The 18354-nt window shown below is 42.7% G+C and overlaps 3 protein-coding genes across 5 annotated transcripts in view; all 3 read right to left on the reverse strand.

The window, feature by feature from the left end:
* Positions 1-18138, reverse strand: LOC116614033. 2 transcript variants are annotated; one of them, XM_048732617.1, is made up of 8 exons: positions 18073-18138; positions 2839-3086; positions 2722-2766; positions 2211-2610; positions 1484-1597; positions 899-920; positions 771-810; positions 1-707 (listed from the first exon to the last, which is right to left on the reverse strand). In XM_048732617.1, the coding sequence occupies exons 4-8, from the start codon at positions 2395-2397 to the stop codon at positions 93-95; spliced, it is 978 nt and encodes a 325-aa protein (XP_048588574.1). In that variant the 5' UTR covers positions 2398-2610; positions 2722-2766; positions 2839-3086; positions 18073-18138; the 3' UTR covers positions 1-92. The 2 variants fall into 2 exon arrangements, with proteins under 2 accessions (XP_048588574.1, XP_048588573.1); XM_048732616.1 differs by lacking the exon at positions 18073-18138 and adding an exon at positions 3331-3473 and having other exon boundaries at positions 2839-2948.
* LOC5499696 (roundabout homolog 1) lies at positions 4115-9405 on the reverse strand. The gene is made up of 6 exons (XM_048732614.1): positions 9312-9405; positions 7525-7881; positions 6229-6477; positions 5241-5756; positions 4845-5102; positions 4115-4277 (listed from the first exon to the last, which is right to left on the reverse strand). Exons 1-6 carry the CDS (start codon positions 9370-9372, stop codon positions 4258-4260), a joined length of 1461 nt encoding a protein of 486 aa, XP_048588571.1. The 5' UTR covers positions 9373-9405; the 3' UTR covers positions 4115-4257.
* LOC5496661 overlaps positions 11283-18354 on the reverse strand; it is a 24868-nt gene continuing 17796 nt past the window's right edge. For both annotated transcript variants that reach the window (XM_048732610.1, XM_048732611.1), the window contains exons 8-15: positions 14360-14469; positions 14238-14287; positions 13984-14126; positions 13616-13900; positions 12878-12991; positions 12293-12314; positions 12165-12204; positions 11283-12101 (exon numbers count right to left, since the gene is read on the reverse strand). In XM_048732610.1, coding sequence (XP_048588567.1) covers positions 11493-12101; positions 12165-12204; positions 12293-12314; positions 12878-12991; positions 13616-13900; positions 13984-14126; positions 14238-14287; positions 14360-14469 — 1373 coding nt within the window. In that variant the 3' untranslated portion in view covers positions 11283-11492. The remainder of the gene's footprint in view (positions 12102-12164; positions 12205-12292; positions 12315-12877; positions 12992-13615; positions 13901-13983; positions 14127-14237; positions 14288-14359; positions 14470-18354) is intronic.

The raw sequence follows: 18354 nt of genomic DNA on the forward strand, positions 1-18354 counted from the left end.
TACCGCGGTTAAGGATTTATTCATTCTATACATGCATCACATTAACATCAATCTATACACTCGGATAAGCAAACGTCTCTATCAATTATAATTTATTGTTTATGTAACGTGCTTGTTGTTTTATTCGGGCCAATCTGCTCATAACACGAATACGAGACGGCAGCTCTGTCCAACTCCTGGTACTCACTCCCACTTTCCAATGAACCCACGCCGCTCTCGTCCCTATCACCAGGCATGGTCGCTATGCGTGTCCCAAGATTCAACGAGGCGTACTGCGCATTCTCGCTCTGTTGTTTTATTGTCTGCAGAGATTGGTATACTGTTGGTGGTAAACCTCGTTTTCTTATGTTCTCATAGCTTGCCTCGCCTTTGTGACAAGCGTTGTTAGTTGCCACCTTGCTCTTCGTGCCAACGATGGCGTTATTTTGCTGATTGGCCAGAATGTCAGATTCACGTGACGGAAACCCACCCATGGCTCCATATTGCGTGACATTGTCCCCTTGCGTTACGGTTGCACACTGCTCATTGGCCACAGAATGATGACCACATGGTGCTGTGTCCTCCGAGGCGTGTTGCGTGAAATTTTCCCTTTGCGTGACGTCCTCGTAGTTTGGGATGTTGTCACGCATGGCATCCTGAGCTACCTGGTATTCCATGGCTTTATCCTGTGCTTGGTAGTTAAACGAAGTCCCTTGCATTGGTATTTGCTATATCAAACAATCAAAATAAGAGAAATGTTCAACCAATATAAGAATTGAGCACAAGGTTACCTCAGGTGAGAAGCCTGTGTTATCAGCATGTTCGAGAGTTCTGCAAAACAAAAACATTACCGTCAGCCGCCAGTCATAGTTGTCTGTTGAGCAGTTTTCAATATCACTGAAATAATCCATATGTTTACCTGTCTCTTTTTGACTTTTTTCCTAAGAGTAAAAATACAAAAAACAAAAAGTCAAAACTGATCCTTTATTCCGATAAGCTTTCATCTACAGGCGCGTAGCTAAAATGTGTAGTTCCATGAAATATCCATACCCTCCCTATTGAGGGTGTCGGAGGTATGACCCCCACACCCCTGGAATTCCCAACCCCCGGTAAAAATATAAATACAGTAAATGTTAAGGAAAAAGGGCATTTGACCCCCCCCCCCCCCCCCTCCTCACCTGGGAATTCCTGGGCGTTTGAACCCCCCACCCCCCTGGAATTTCCAATCCCCTTAATGGGGGGGGGGGGGTATGGATATTTTCTGGAACTAAACAATACCGCCAAAAAGTGGGTTATCATCTCATATTGAAGGCTCGTCAAATATTCAACATTTTCCATATGATACTACTGCTACTGCGATGAACCCTCTTCCCACTTCGGCCTATAAAATTATTTCAATGCTCGCGGATTTTTTAATTAACCCAATTTTCGACTGTAGAACACGGAGTCTCGATAGTTCGCATGATTGTCAAAGAGTATGTGTGCCTTATATTACCAAACTCACCTGCTCGTTTTAGCCACATGACGTAGGCTATCAGCCCAATGATGACCAAGACCAAGATGGCGACCACCACAGCGAGACCAACAATGGCCGAGTCCTGGCCCTCAATCTTTACGGCTGAAAACAAAGAAAAGTCTTTATTGTTACCACGACAGCCAGAACAATGACATCATGATATTCATTATTACTCAGTAGCAGATCTATGGAGCGGGTTCAGGGCCTTCACCCCCCCCACTCCCTCTTGGGCCCCCAAGTGACTTGTGTCACAGTTATTACGAAAATTTAGGGTTACCTCCCCAAACCAGCCAACCAGCCAACCACCACCACAACCTTGGCAAAAAGCCAGATCCGCCCCTTGGCCCTGTTACCATCTATCTCATCATTTCATCATCTCCACCCTTTTCCTGTACCATCGTCATTAATTACATTGGCACAATCAACATCATCACTATCACTCTCGTCATCGCCATCACGTATCTAGCACACGTACCTGTGGGTGGTACTGAGGATCACATGACTAGCACACGTACCTGTGGGGGTGGTACTGATGGTCAAGTGACTAGCACACATACCTGTGGTGGTTGTACTGAGCATCACGTGACTAGCACACGTACTGTGGGGGTGGTACTGATGATCACGTGACTAGCACACATACCAGTGGGGGTTGCACTGAGGATCACGTGACTAGCACACGTACTGTGGGGGTGGTCCTGATGATTAGCACACGTACCTGTGGGTGTGGTCCTGATGTACACCGTGTCACGCCTCGTGTCTCCCCGCACCGACACGGTGACCTCCACCTCGTACAGAGTGTCAGGCTCAAGATCATCCAACACGCACGACAGCGAGGCTGAACCACTGACACCTGATGACGTCACCCAGTCACGTGACCTCCCAGCTAGGACCCTAGCACGCATCGTGCACTGGACTTCACTAGATGGGTTCAACCACGTGACTGTTATGCCGTCTTGTGTAGGTTCTACTCACATTGCAGCGATTGAATGCTACCAGGGTCAATGTTGAAGTTGTATTTTGTGGCATGTTCGAGTAACTGTTGCTTAAAGAATGCAGGTGGGTCTAACACATCACCCATTTGAGTGTACATCACATCGACTACGACACTTCCAGACCTGCACCATAATAGGCAGTTAGCGATAGCCTATTTAGAATAGGACTAAATCACCCTAAATGCTTCCTAACAAATCATTGTTCGCAAACTTGATTTAAAATTTAAACGTTACCTGAATGTGTTATTCGCGCAGGCAAGAATCCAGTGTGTCGACAACCTGTGGCCCAACGTCAAAAGATAATTAATCTCCCCCTTATCCATATCTTGTACTGATTTAAATAACGCTTACCAATTGGTTTATATTCCGCCAATCTGCGGAGCTCACGTTACGTCTTCCATCCACAATCATAATCTCTCTGTTTAGTATCTTGAAAGACATGACGGTCTTCGTGACTTTACCTGTAAAGTATCAATTTCAACCAACACTAGCAAACATATAGTATCAAAGAGTAGGCACGTACACAAGGGTGTGTACAGGGTTCCCGCACCCTCCCCCTTTAAAGGATCTTCAAATACTATCCTTTTCCCATATGACACCTATGACTGTGTACTCTCCCCAGACAATCCTGGGTAGCGCTTGAAAAGAATACCATTTCATCCAGGTGTCCAAAGAATAAATGAAATACTCTCGATCCCACCCTGCGTTTGTCTCTAGAAACACCCCTGCATTTGTACCATTTAAAACGTTCTAAAGCTTCCCATACTCTTAATTAATCAGTTCGTTTGCTCAAAGAGTATGTTGCTTTGCCTGAAGGCTAATGACATATAATTATATACTAACCCAAGTAGAAGATGACCTTCTCTTGGGGATAATCGTCGACCCAGCATGTGACGTTTTCTCCGTGTTTAACACCGATCGCGTATGTGGCATTCTTGCGTCCCTGTTGACTGTTTGGAAAGCTGACGATCGAGGCTCTACCGGTGATGCACGTGACATCCGGGCTTTCATCAAGGTCTGTTTCCTTGGTGATGTTGACACTTGAAGTCCCCTTTTTAGGGCATAATTGAAGAGGCTTGATAAACCTTATATCTGAGGAAAAATGAGAACGTGGGAAGTTTTTATGCATAGCTCTTTCTGGTATTCAATATCCTGGATATACCAGCAGTGTCTCGAAGATTCTGTTATGTTGCGCGCCCTTGAAAATCCGTAAATGAGTTCTAACAGTGGTCTTGCGCTAAGAGATCACGTGACTGCTTAGGTGCGCGCTCAGGCTTTTAGCGGCAAAATAACAGCAACAAAAAGCAACTTATTCAGGGCTAACGTAAAAAGCCAGAGTTATTTTCAGAAAGGGTTTAGTTTTATTTACAGATTTTATTTTTTCGTCGTTTTCTGGTGTGACGGGCATTTCTGTGATAATTTTGTTTTGAATTTGCCACCCAGAAAGGTCACGTGATCTCTTAGCGCAAATCTCCTATTGTTTTGAAGTGAATGGTGGTCTAATCAGAAATCCACACACATGTGCTTACATTTGAAAGTGACATTGATCCAATCTGAGGTAGACGTGTTCTTGCAGACAGCTTCATTAGTCGCAATACATCTGTAGCTGCCTGAGTCGTTTTTCTTTGACAGAACAAGCATCGGCCCACTGTGATACCATCCTTCAAAGCCTAGTTTGTACCAAGTCGCGTTTGGAACTGGTGAGCCAGTGACGTTACACATTAACTTGGCTGGATGGCCCTCCATAATCGTAACCTCGCTTGAGGAAAACTAGGCAACCAACGGAGGCACTGTGCAATGCAAATTTATAGAAAATAGCGAGTATGGTAAGCCACAATTATACCACTACATATGTTCACGATTATATATAACACATACCGTAAATGATATAATAAACGCCCCCTATCTAAAGAACGCCTCCTGTCTAATGAACGCCCCCCTAAACTCACATAAGTTTGCAATGATCGCCCCTCTCTAATAAACGCCCCACTCTATTTACCGCCCCCTCCCCACCTTCCATCCCAGATTAAAAACAAACTACATAGGAATTTCAGTTATATAAATTTAATTAGCCTGGGTTTGACTTCTACTGAGTGAGAATCGCTTAATGTCAAGTATAGCCCACTACGGAGTCTATAATTCAACGTGAATCTGATTGAGACTAGAAGCCCACTGCACTTGGGTTTGTTATATTGTTATAGTTTGTAAAAAAACGCTCCTCTCTAATAAACGCCTCCTATCTATTAAGCCCCCTCCCCCCCACCCTCGGACCATCGAAGTTTAATTAACGCCCCTGGCGTTCGCTAGATCATTAACGGTATGTTCGGTACGAAATTAAACTTCTCCTTTCATCATACCTGATGCGAAAATGCTGATATCTGCTTCCTTCCCCTTTCCCGCGGTATTGCTAGGAATGCAAGTTAAGTTATTCCAGCCAGGCCTCTCCAGGGTAACTAGAAAAATACCAGCCTCACTCGCGTGTAGATGCTCTCCATCCAAGGCAAGCGAGTGCGTCACGTCGGAGGGTTTGCCGTCAGCAGAGCAGGTCAACAGGACAATGTCGCCAACGCATCCGAGGGTGGAATTGGACACAAGGGTCGTGTTTTCTGGTTTGTCTGTAGAGTAAAGAGGATTTGACTTTAAAAAGGCAAATATATTTAAGCTTCTTTCTCACTTCCATTGAAGCTTATTTTCATAAGCAAAAAAGGACAGAAAGGAAAGACTTCTTCTTTGCTTGACGTCGATATACTCACAAATGACATCTAGTGAGGCCGTTTTCATCGTCGTCCCACATGTACTAGTGACGTTACAGGTATAGTTGCCACTGTCATCCCTCCCGACAGATGATAACGTAAGAGAGCTCCCATCGCCCTTGAAGACGCCATCCTTCTTCCAGAAGTTCTTGAAGCTCTGGAAGCCAATCGCTAAACACGTAAACACAACCACTGACCCCTCATTTACTGTAGCTCGTAAAGGTGTTATAGAAATTGTCGGTAATTTTTCGGTCACGTTCATGCTCACAGATCTGTTTTCTCCAACTCCAGCGTCATTAATCGGAACACAGGTGAGGAGATGAATCCCTACTGAATCTAATAGAATATTGTGAAACATCCCGTTAATGTTTTTTCTGATCAGTAGATTGTCCATGTAGAGGTGGTAGGTAATCAGTTGTGGTTCACCAACCGCTGAACAGGTCAAGGAAATCGCAGCTCCACATTGACGAACGATGTAGCTTTCCACTCCCGTGATGTTTGTGTGCACTGGTTTATCTGAAAGCAAAAGAGGGAAATAGTAGAAGAGACAACGAGATTACACGCGGGACTTGTACTGAAGAGTACTGAAAAATGACCAAAAGTGTGCGTGTGTTGTCTTCAACAACTCCTCACCACCCCCTCCCCCCCCAAAAAAAAACAAGAAAAAAAAACCGCCCCCATCCCTCTCAACTCCCTTATGAATAACATATAATTTATTGTAAACTGCCTCCATTATTCTTTTCTTTCCTCGAGATGTCTCAAGGATGAAGCAAATGATTATCCTATTGGGAGAGTAAGAAGAAATGGAGGATAACAGATTGGATGGGCGAAAAAGCAAATCATCCATAACCCCGCATCACCATTATTTTTTAATTTATACCAGTATACTTATATTCTGTGTTTTAACTACTTGCACATTTGTCTTTCTACCTGTGCAACAAATCATCCGTCTAATATTCAAAGAGTATCAAACCACACCCCAACTTACATCGCACGGTAAGACAGACGGTACCACTTGCTCCACTCCCGATGTTATTAGTAGCGGTACACACGTAGCACCCCCCGTCCGATATCTTGACATTGCTGAAGGTAAGAGTCTCCCCAGTCCCCAGAACATCCTTTTTTCCGCTCCTGGTCCAGGTCACGTTAGGTTTTGGGTTCCCTGTGGCGCTGCACATGAGTTCTGCGGTGTTTGTCTTGTTGACCGTTATGTTTGCATGAGTTACACTGGGGTGAGCTGCAATCAATAAGGATTATTCTATCGATGCAATAAATCTAGTAATGTTCCATTGGAATTAACGCCGTATTGTCACCAGTTTACTTCCGGAGGCCGATAAAAACATGAAAAGAAACTGTTAGAATCCGCGCTATTTAACAGGCCATCCGTTCTAAATTATCAATCACATCCTCAAAGAAACTTCCAATAAACACTCTGCTTTCACATTTTTCAATAATTTTCGCGTTTTCCGTTAAAAATAATCGAAGATTGCTACGTAATCGACCGGAAAAAAAACTTGTGACAATGCGGCTAGGTTCTTTAAGGGTGATGGGAAATACTCGAGATAAAATTGATGAATTCCTATATTCTACCATGGTAAAACGAATCCATTTATCATAAAAATTTGTTGTGAGGTGAGACCCCTTAATCCCTAACTCCTTTCACCACTAAATCTAGAGCTGAATTCTTAGCTTGAAATTAATAATTCTTATCAAAGGTAATTCCATAAATTAATAGCATTGTTATAGTTATTGCAAAAACAATATATTTTCTACCATAATGCGTTGAATGGATGTCTCAGAAGACAATGAATGTCTTTTTTTTGCTAAAAAAGCAAATGATCCATCTCAATTGTTTTAAATATTTAATAATTTTGATCACGTAACGTAAACGTAAGTTTCAATTTTTCAGTTTACATTTTTCCATACGAATTTTGGCGCAAAGCAGAAAATTTAATCAGAAAAAAGGCACGATCAAAATCATCACAGCCTGTGTACGGCACAGGCGCGTAAACAGGGGGTGCGATGGGTGTGCCCCCATCCCGCAAAAAGTGGGTCTTTTGATATAGAAACACTCTCAAATACCATCGTCTTTCCATACGATACCTATGACTGTACCCTCCCCCTCCCAAGCCAGTCCTAGGTACGTGCCTTCGACAGAGATCTAAACACCCTTGTAGTATTGCTACATTAAAAAAGCAAAAAAATAAATATAAGATAATGATAATAATAACAACAGCAACAATAAATTACAATGATTACATATATAATATATTGTTGCAAATACCCAATACATCCAGGGTAAATTTTGACGCCTCGAAGGTAGTTTCTCCTTCATCATCTGCCAAGTGCATCGCATACTCCCCAACATCTTGAGGCTGGACATCTTTAATGGTAAGTGTAATGGGGTTGAACGTCGCTGTACTGATGCTGTACCGAGATTTAAAATCGGTGAAAACTACTGGAGTTGGAGGGGATCCGTCGGCCAATGCCCCAATCTTAACACCCTTGACAAAAATATCAGCAACACGAATAGATATCGTAGCCGGTGGTGTAATGTCCCAGTACCAGCTCACATTATAGTTCAACGTCCCTCGCAGCACTTTGGTGATGTCTTCGGGCTTGGAGGTAATACGTATTGCACCTACAAGGGCAAATTTATGACGCAAATTTAATTCCATAAACTTTTTGAGGTGATCATATGGCAAATGAATTGTTATACATCAAAAGAGACATTATAAAGACGTTATCGTAGTTGATGTCTGAAGAGTTATCTAGCTTTATTTGTAGCCATTATCTCTGATGACGTACTTCAGTTAACACCAATATAGATAAGCATTACATGTCCAATTTATTTTTTGCTAAATAAGTAGTTCACGTTCTTAGTTCACGTACATGCAAGTGTGTTGATACTGAAGATGATCGCGAAAAACCACATCCATCTAAACCCGGACATCTTCGGTAGCCACCCGGAAGAAACATCCACACACAAAAGTTTGTAAATTCTCAGACTCATCGGGTTCGATTAAAAAGACATTCTTCCATGCATGATCAGTTTCTCTTATTGCTTGAAAAGACATCCCGTCGGGAATTAAAGTGAATTGTGCATCAGCTTGAAACATATTCTTTGAATATACTATAAGTGTAAAATTTAGCTGTTTGATGGTAGGTAATCAGTTCAATGTGTTTATCTGGGGTTTTTGTATGAGTTATTACTCATAAATTTGTCGTTTGTAGCACGATCATAATACCATAATATTTATTTGTGTTCCCTAAATATGTGTACATTCATAGTTCTTGTTATAAGCCCAACATATTATCGGCTTCCCTCACTCTGTTCCTCTTAAAACCGACCCTCAAACACCTTCCCTCCCCCTCATAGATGACCATTAGCACCCAGCACCCGGGTTGTCATCTCAATCGAATGCTGGCATGTTTTGCCGAAATGAGATAAGCACCTTATTCCCAATAAGCCTCCCCTCCTCCAATTAAAAAATAAAATAAAGACTTCAAGAATTAAATAAGGGTCCAGGACACTTATCATTACGGTAAGTTCATTTTTAGAATTTATAGTATAAAAAATTGTTTGTATAAACATCAACAGATCAAGTTTTCTAAATTATCACAACAGATTATGAAGTATTAGTAATACGTATTGGAAGTAATAATACGTATTGCAAGGGTTCAGGACACTTATCATTACGGTAAGTTCTTTTTTAGGATTTATAGTATAAAAAAATGGTTTGTAAAAACATCAACAGATCAAGTTTTCTAAATTATCACAACAGATTATGAAGTATTAGTAATACGTATTGGAAGTAATAATACGTATTGCACCTACAAGGGCAGTATACCGCAAATTTAATTCCATAAGTTTCTAAGATGATCATGTAAGAAATGAATTGTTATACATCAAAAGAGACATTATAGAGACGTTACTGTAGTTGAAGTCTGAACAGTTACTTGTCGCTATTTTCACTGATGACGCACTTCAGTTAACACTGTCGTAAGGCTACCACTAATAAAAATAGGCATTATATGCCCAATTTATTTCACGTTCTCACATTCACGTACCTGCAAGTATGTCAATACTGAAGATGATCGCAATAGACCACTGCCATATAAACCTGGACATCTTCGATAGCCACCCGGAAACAAATATCCACACACAAAATTATGCAAACGACTCAAACGCTCCCGGGGGGGGGGGGGGGGGGGGGGGGGCTGGGGTACTCAGCCTATGTTTGGGTATAGGGGTGCCGCTGGGGGTTTTGAAACCTGACCCTGTTTAGGACAAATATTCTGAAAAACCATACCCTGTTTAGGACAACACCCTTGATTTTAGGAACCTAATTAGGACAACACCCTCAATTTTAGGGCATGACACACTTATTGATTCATAACTTTTTTATTTCAAGCATTAAATCCCAATTACTGAGTCTAGAAAAATGCTGTCTTTAATCGCAATATCGCAAAATCGCAGAACCAATCACCCGGTTAGCACGGCGGGATCAGCGGTTACGGGTTTTAGCAAGGCAACCAAATCGGGTCCCTGTTTAGGACAGACTTGCTTATAATTATGTACCCTGTTTAGGACAGAGCTGAGAGGCCTGAAATATTTACCCTGTTAGGACAGAGAGTTTCAGCAAAGCAACCAAATCAGTACCCTGTTTAGGACAGACTTGCTTATAATTATGTACCCTGTTCAGGACAGAGCTGAGAGGCCTGAAATATATACCCTTGTTAGAACAGAGAGTTTCAGCAAGGCAACCAAATCAGTACCCTGATTAGGACAGACTTGCTTATAATTATGTACCCTGTTCAGGACAGAGCTGGGAGGCCTGAAATATATACCCTTGTTAGAACAGAGAGTTTCAGCAAGGCAACCAAATCAGTACCCTGTTTAGGACACACTTGCTTATAATTATGTACCCTGTTCAGGACAGAGCTGAGATGCCTGAAATATATACCCTTGTTAGAACAGAGAGTTTCAGCAAGGCAACCAAATCGGTACCCTGTTTAGGACAGACTTGCTTATAATTATGTACCCTGTTCAGGACAGAGCTGAGATGCCTGAAATATATACCCTTGTTAGAACAGAGAGTTTCAGCAAGGCAACCAAATCAGTACCCTGTCTAGGACATACTTGCTTATAATTATGTACCCTGTTCAGGACAGAGCTGAGAGGCCTGAAATATATACCCTTGTTAGAACAGAGAGTTTCAGCAAGGCAACCAAATCAGTACCCTGTTTAGGACACACTTGCTTATAATTATGTACCCTGTTCAGGACAGAGCTGAGATGCCTGAAATATATACCCTTGTTAGAACAGAGAGTTTCAGCAAGGCAACCAAATCGGTACCCTGTTTAGGACAGACTTGCTTATAATTATGTACCCTGTTCAGGACAGAGCTGAGATGCCTGAAATATATACCCTTGTTAGAACAGAGAGGTCAAGAATCATACCCTGTTCAGCAGCACTTCCTCGTATAGCCCATAAAAGGGAGTACCCCCCCCCGGGGGGGCTTAAACGGCACACTGGGTTCGATTAAAAAGGCATTCGTCCATGGTTAGTTTCTCTAAAGCGCTCTTATTGTCTCAATGCACATCCCGTCGGAATGTCAAGAAATTTAATTTGTGCATCACCCCGAAATATAAGATGAGGTATAGTAAGTACAAACCGTTATTAACACCTCGATCGTCCCGGCAAAATAAAATTCCGTGGAACGGTATGACAGATCAATATCTATAAACAAGCTTGCCAAGTTGCGCAGGAATCGGACGGTTTACCTTTAATTCAAATATTTAGAGTAAGTTGAGGTGAGATTTGATTCGAGATATCGGGGATTGAATGAAGTTATGTTTACAGTAGAGGTAGCGTGACATCAGTGAGCAAATAGAGCCATCTGTTTCTCCCAATCTGCTGCTCCCATAATCCGATACTCACACACCCACCTCTCACCCCTCCAACACCCTTTCCAAATTTTTGTGTCTATTTATAATCATTGTAAATTTTATTCTTTTACGTCCCACAATAGCCATTGACACAGTTTTGCGTACTTTATTTTTCAGTATTTGTAATATAAATCTTTTTAATATAAACTGTCAACAGATCAAGTCATTTTAAATTCTCACAACAGACTAATAAAAACGGGTATTTCTTGGAAGCACTAGTGCCGCGGTTAAGGATTTATTCATTCTATACATGCATCACATTAACATTAATCTATACACTCGGATAAGCAAACGTCTCTATCAATTATAATTTATTGTTGTTTTATTCGGGCCAATCTGCTCATAACACGAATACGAGACGGCAGCTCTGTCCAACTCCTGGTACTCACTCCCACTTTTCAATGAACCCACTCCCCTCTCGTCCCTATCACCAGGCATGGTCGCTATGCGTGTCCCAATATTCAACGAGGCGTACTGCGCATTCTCGCTCTGTTGTTTTATTGTCTGCAGAGATTGGTATACTGTTGGTGGTAAACCTCGTTTTCTTATGTTCTCATAGCTTGCCTCGCCTTTGTGACAAGCGTTGTTAGTTGCCACTTTGCTCTTCGTGCCAACGATGGCATTATTTTGCTGATTGGCCAGAATGTCAGATTCACGTGACGGAAACCCACCCATGGCTCCATATTGCGTGATATTGTCCCCTTGCGTTACGGTTGCACACTGCTCATTGGCCACAGAATGATGACCACGTGGTGTTGTGTCCTCCGAGGCGTGTTGCGTGAAATTTCCCCCTTGTGTGACGTCCTCGTAGTTTGGGATGTTGTCACGCATGACTTCCTGAGCTACCTGGTATTCCATGGCTTTATCCTGTGCTTGGTAGTTAAACGAAGTCCCTTGCATTGGTATTTGCTATAACAAACAATCAAAATAAGAGAAATGTCCAACCAATATAAGAATTGAGCACAAGGTTACCTCAGGTGAGAAGCCTGTGTTATCAGCATGTTCGAGAGTTCTGCAAAACAAAAACATTACCGTCAGCCGCCAGTCATAGTTGTCTGTTGAGTAGTTTTCAATATCACTGAAATAATCCATATGTTTACCTGTCTCTTTTTGACTTTTTTCCTAAGAGTAGAAATAAAAAAAACAAAAAGTCAAAACTGATCCTTTATTCCGATAAGCTTTCATCTACAGGCGCGTAGCTAAAATGTGTAGTTCCATGAAATATCCATACCCTCCCTATTGAGGGTGTCGGAGGTATGACCCCCACACCTCTGGAATTCCCAACCCCCGGGAAAAATATAAATACAGTAAATGTTAAGGAAAAAGGGCATTTGACCCCCCCCCCCCCCCTCCTCACCTGGGAATTCCTGGGCGTTTGAACACCCCACCCCCCTGGAATTTCCAATCCCCTTAATGGGGGGGGGGGGGGGTATGGATATTTTCTGGAACTAAACAATACCGCCAAAAAGTGGGTTATCATCTCATATTGAAGGCTCGTCAAATATTCAACATTTTCCATATGATACTACTGCTACTGCGATGAACCCTCTTCCCACTTCGGCCTATAAAATTATTTCAATGCTCGCGGATTTTTTAATTAACCCAATTTTCGACTGTAGAACACGGAGTCTCGATAGTTCGCATGATTGTTAAAGAGTATGTGTGCCTTATATTACCAAACTCACCTGCTCGTTTTAGCCACATGACGTAGGCTATCAGCCCAATGATGACCAAGACCAAGATGGCGACCACCACAGCGAGACCAACAATGGCCGAGTCCTGGCCCTCAATCTTGACGGCTGAAAACAAAGAAAAGTCTTTATTGTTACCACGACAGCCAGAACAATGACATCATGATATTAATTATTACTCTGTAGCAGATCTATGGAGCGGGTTCAGGGCCTTCACCCCCCCCCCCCCCCTCCCCCTCCCTCTTGGGCCGCCAAGTGACTTGTGTCACAGTTATTACGAAAATTTAGGGTTACCTCCCCAAACCAGCCAACCAGCCAACCACCACCCCAATCTTGCCAAAAAGCCAGATCCGCCCCTTGGCCCTGTTACCATCTATCTCATCATTTCATCATCTCCACCCTTTTCCTCAACCATCGTCATTAATTACATCGGCACAATCAAGATCATCATTATCACTCTCGTCATCGCCATAACGTATTTAGCACACGTACCTGTGGGTGGTACTGAGGATCACGTGACTAGCACACGTACCTGTGGGGGTGGTACTGATGGTCACGTGACTAGCACACATACCTGTGGTGGTTGTACTGAGCATCACGTGACTAGCTTACGTACTGTGAGGGTGGTACTGATGGTCACATGACTAGCACACATACCAGTGGGGGTTGCACTGAGGATCACGTGACTAGCACACGTACTGTGGGGGTGGTCCTGATGATTAGCACACGTACCTGTGGGGGTGGTCCTGATGTACACCGTGTCACGCCTCGTGTCTCCCCGCACCGACACGGTGACCTCCACCTCGTACAGAGTGTCAGGCTCAAGATCATCCAACACGCACGACAGCGAGGCTGAACTACTAGAGCCTGACGACGTCACCCAGTCACGTGACCTCCCAGCTAGGACCCTAGCACGCATCGTGCACTGGCCTTCACTAGATGGGTTCAACCACGTGACTGTTATGCCGTCTTGCGTAGGTATGACGTCATCTATTGTGGGAAACGGGTCAGGTACCGCTGAAAAAAGCGCAGAACTGACACTTCATAACTGGGCAAAATCCCATTTTTAATGGAAGTAATAACATTATATTTCTACTCACATTGCAGCGGTTGAATGCTACCAGGGTCAATGTTGAAGTTGTATTTTGTGGCATGTTCGAGTAACTGTTGCTTAAATAATGCAGGTGGATCTAACACATCACCCATCAGAGTGTACATCACATCGACTACGACACTTCCAGACCTGCACCATAATAGGCAGTTAGCGATAGCCTATTTAGAATGGGACTAAAACACCCTAAATGCTTCCACACAATTCATTGTTCATAGACTTGATTTAAAATTTAAACGTTACCTGAATGTGATATTGAAGTCGCGCAGGCAAGAATCCAGTGTGTCGACAACCTGTGGCCCAACGTCAAAAGATAATTAATCTCCCCCTTATTCATATCTTGTACTGATTTAAATAAAGCTCACCAATTGGTTTATATTCCGCCAATCTGCGGAGCTCACGTTGTGTCTACCATCCACAATCATAATCTCTCTGTTTAGTATCTTGAAAGACATGACGGTCTTCGTGACTTTACCTGTAAAGTATCAATTTCAACAAACGCTAGCAAACATATAGTATCAAAGAGTAGGCACGTACACAAGGGTGTGTACAGGGTTCTTGCACCCTCCCCCTTTAAAGGATCTTCAAATACTATCCTTTTCCCATATGACACTTATGACTGTGTACCCTCCCCCTTTAAAGGATCTTCAAATACTATCCTTTTCCCATATGACACCTATGACTGTGCACCCTCCCCCTTTAAAGGGTCTTCAAATACTATCCTTTTCCCATATGACACCTATGACTGTGCACCCCCCCCTTTAAAGGATCTTCAAATACTATCCTTTTCCCATATGACACCTATGACTGTGTACCCCCCCCCCTTTAAAGGATCTTCAAATACTATCCTTTTCCCATATGACACCTATGACTGCACACCCTCCCCCTTTAAAGGATCTTCAAATACTATCCTTTTCCCATATGACACCTATGACTGTGCACCCTCCCACTTTAAAGGATCTTCAAATACTATCCTTTTCCCATATGACACCTATGACTGTGCACCCTCCCCCTTTAAAGGATCTTCAAATACTATCCTTTTCCCATATGACACCTATGACTGCGCACCCTCCCCCTTTAAAGGATCTTCAAATACTATCCTTTTCCCATATGACACCTATGACTGTGTACCCTACCCCTTTAAAGGATCTTCAAATACTATCCTTTTCCCATATGACACCTATGACTGTGCACCCACCCCCTTTAAAGGATCTTCAAATACTATCCTTTTTCAATATGACACCTATGACTGCGCACCCTACCCCTTTAAAGGATCTTCAAATACTATCCTTTTCCCATATGACACCTATGACTGTGTACCCTCCCCCTTTAAAGGATCTTCAAATACTATCCTTTTCCCATATGACACATATGACTGCGCACCCTCCCCCTTTAAAGGATCTTCAAATACTATCCTTTTCCCATATGACACCTATGACTGTGTACCCTCCCACTTTAAAGGATCTTCAAATACTATCCTTTTCCCATATGACACCTATGACTGTGCACCCTCCCCCTTTAAAGGATCTTCAAATACGATCCTTTTCCCATATGACACCTATGACTGCGCACCCACCCCCTTTAAAGGATCTTCAAATACTATCCTTTTCCCATATGACACCTATGACTGTGCACCCTCCCCCTTTAAAGGATCTTCAAATACTATCCTTTTCCCATATGACACCTATGACTGCGCACCCTACCCCTTTAAAGGATCTTAAAATACTATCCTTTTCCCATATGACACCTATGACTGTGCACCCTACCCCTTTAAAGGATCTCCAAATACTATCCTTTTCCCATATGACACCTATGACTGTGTACCCTACCCCTTTAAAGGATCTTCAAATACTATCCTTTTCCCATATGACACATATGACTGCGCACCCTCCCCCTTTAAAGGATCTTCAAATACTATCCTTTTCCCATATGACACCTATGACTGTGTACCCTCCCACTTTAAAGGATCTTCAAATACCATCCTTTTCCCATATGACACCTATGACTGTGCACCCTCCCCCTTTAAAGGATCTTCAAATACTATCCTTTTCCCATATGACACCTATGACTGTGTACCCTCCCCCTTTAAAGGATCTTCAAATACTATCCTTTTCCCATATGACACCTATGACTGCGCACCCTCCCCCTTTAAAGGATCTTCAAATACTATCCTTTTCCCATATGACACCTATGACTGCGCACCCTCCCCCTTTAAAGGATCTTCAAATACTATCCTTTTCCCATATGACACCTATGACTGTGCACCCTCCCACTTTAAAGGATCTTCAAATACTATCCTTTTCCCATATGACACCTATGACTGTGCACCCTCCCCCTTTAAAGGATCTTCAAATACTATCCTTTTCCCATATGACACCTATGACTGCGCGCCCTCCCCCTTTAAAGGATCTTCAAATACTATCCTTTTCCCATATGACACCTATGACTGTGCACCCTCCCCCTTTAAAGGATCTTCAAATACTATCCTTTTCCCATATGACACCTATGACTGTGCACCCTCCCCCTTTAAAGGATCTTCAAATACTATCCTTTTCCCATATGACACCTATGACTGTGTACCCTCCCCCTTTAAAGGATCTTCAAATACTATATTTTTCCCATATGACACCTATGACTGTGCGCCCTACCCCTTTAAAGGATCCTCAAATACTATCCTTTTTCCATATGACACCTATGACTGTGCACCCTCCCCCTTTAAAGGATCTTCAAATACTATCCTTTTCCCATATGACACCTATGACTGTGCACCCTCCCCCTTTAAAGGATCCTCAAATACTATCCTTTTCCCATATGACACCTATGACTGCGCACCCTCCCCCTTTAAAGGATCTTCAAATACTATCCTTTTCCCATATGACACCTATGACTGTGCACCCTCCCCCTTTAAAGGATCTTCAAATACTATCCTTTTCCCATATGACACCTATGACTGCGCACCCTCCCCCTTTAAAGGATCTTCAAATACTATCCTTTTCCCATATGACACCTATGACTGTGTACCCTCCCCCTTTAAATGATCTTCAAATACTATCCTTTTCCCATATGACACCTATGACTGTGTACCCTCCCCCTTTAAAGGATCTTCAAATACTCTCCTTTTCCCATATGACACCTATGACTGTGCACCCTCCCCCTTTAAAGGATCTTCAAATACTATCCTTTTCCCATATGACACCTATGACTGTGCACCCTCCCCCTTTAAAGGATCTTCAAATACTCTCCTTTTCCCATATGACACCTATGACTGTGTACCCTCCCCCTTTAAAGGATCTTCAAATACTATATTTTTCCCATATGACACCTATGACTGTGCGCCCTACCCCTTTAAAGGATCCTCAAATACTATCCTTTTTCCATATGACACCTATGACTGCGCACCCTCCCCCTTTAAAGGATCTTCAAATACTATCCTTTTCCCATATGACACCTATGACTGCGCACCCTCCCCCTTTAAAGGATCTTCAAATACTATCCTTTTCCCATATGACACCTATGACTGTGCACCCTCCCCCTTTAAAGGATCTTCAAATACTATCCTTTTCCCATATGACACCCATGACTGCGCACCCTCCCCCTTTAAAGGATCTTCAAATACTATTCTTTTCACATATGACACCTATGACTGTGTACCCTCCCCTTTTAAAAGATCTTCAAATACTATCCTTTTCTCATATGACACCTATGACTGTGTACCCTTCCCCTTTAAAGGATCTTCAAATACTATCCTTTTCCCATATGACACCTATGACTGTGTACCCTCCCCCTTTAAAGGATCTTCAAATACTATCCTTTTCCCATATGACACCTATGACTGTGTACCCTTCCCCTTTAAAGGATCTTCAAATACTATCCTTTTCCCATATGACACCTATGACTGTGTACCCTCCCCATTTAAAGGATCTTCAAATACTATCCTTTTCCCATATGACACCCATGACTGTGCACCCTTCCCCTTTAAAGGATCTTCAAATACTATCTTTTTCCCACATGACACCTATGACTGCGCACCCTCCCCCTTTAAATGATCCTCAAATACTATCCTTTTTCCATATGACACCTATGACTGTGCACCCTCCCCCTTTAAAGGATCTTCAAATACTATCCTTTTCCCATATGACACCTATGACTGTGTACCCTCCCCCTTTAAAGAATCTTCAAATACTATCCTTTTGCCATATGACACCTATGACTTCGCACCCTACCCCTTTAAAGGATCTTCAAATACTATCCTTTTCCCATATGACACCTATGACTGTGTACCCTCCTCAGACAATCCTGGGTAGCGCTTGAAAAGAATACCATTTAATCCAGGTGTCCAAAGAAGAGGGGGAGGGGGGTG

This window comes from Nematostella vectensis, chromosome 9 (assembly GCF_932526225.1).
Source record: "Nematostella vectensis chromosome 9, jaNemVect1.1, whole genome shotgun sequence".
Lineage (NCBI taxonomy): Eukaryota > Metazoa > Cnidaria > Anthozoa > Actiniaria > Edwardsiidae > Nematostella > Nematostella vectensis.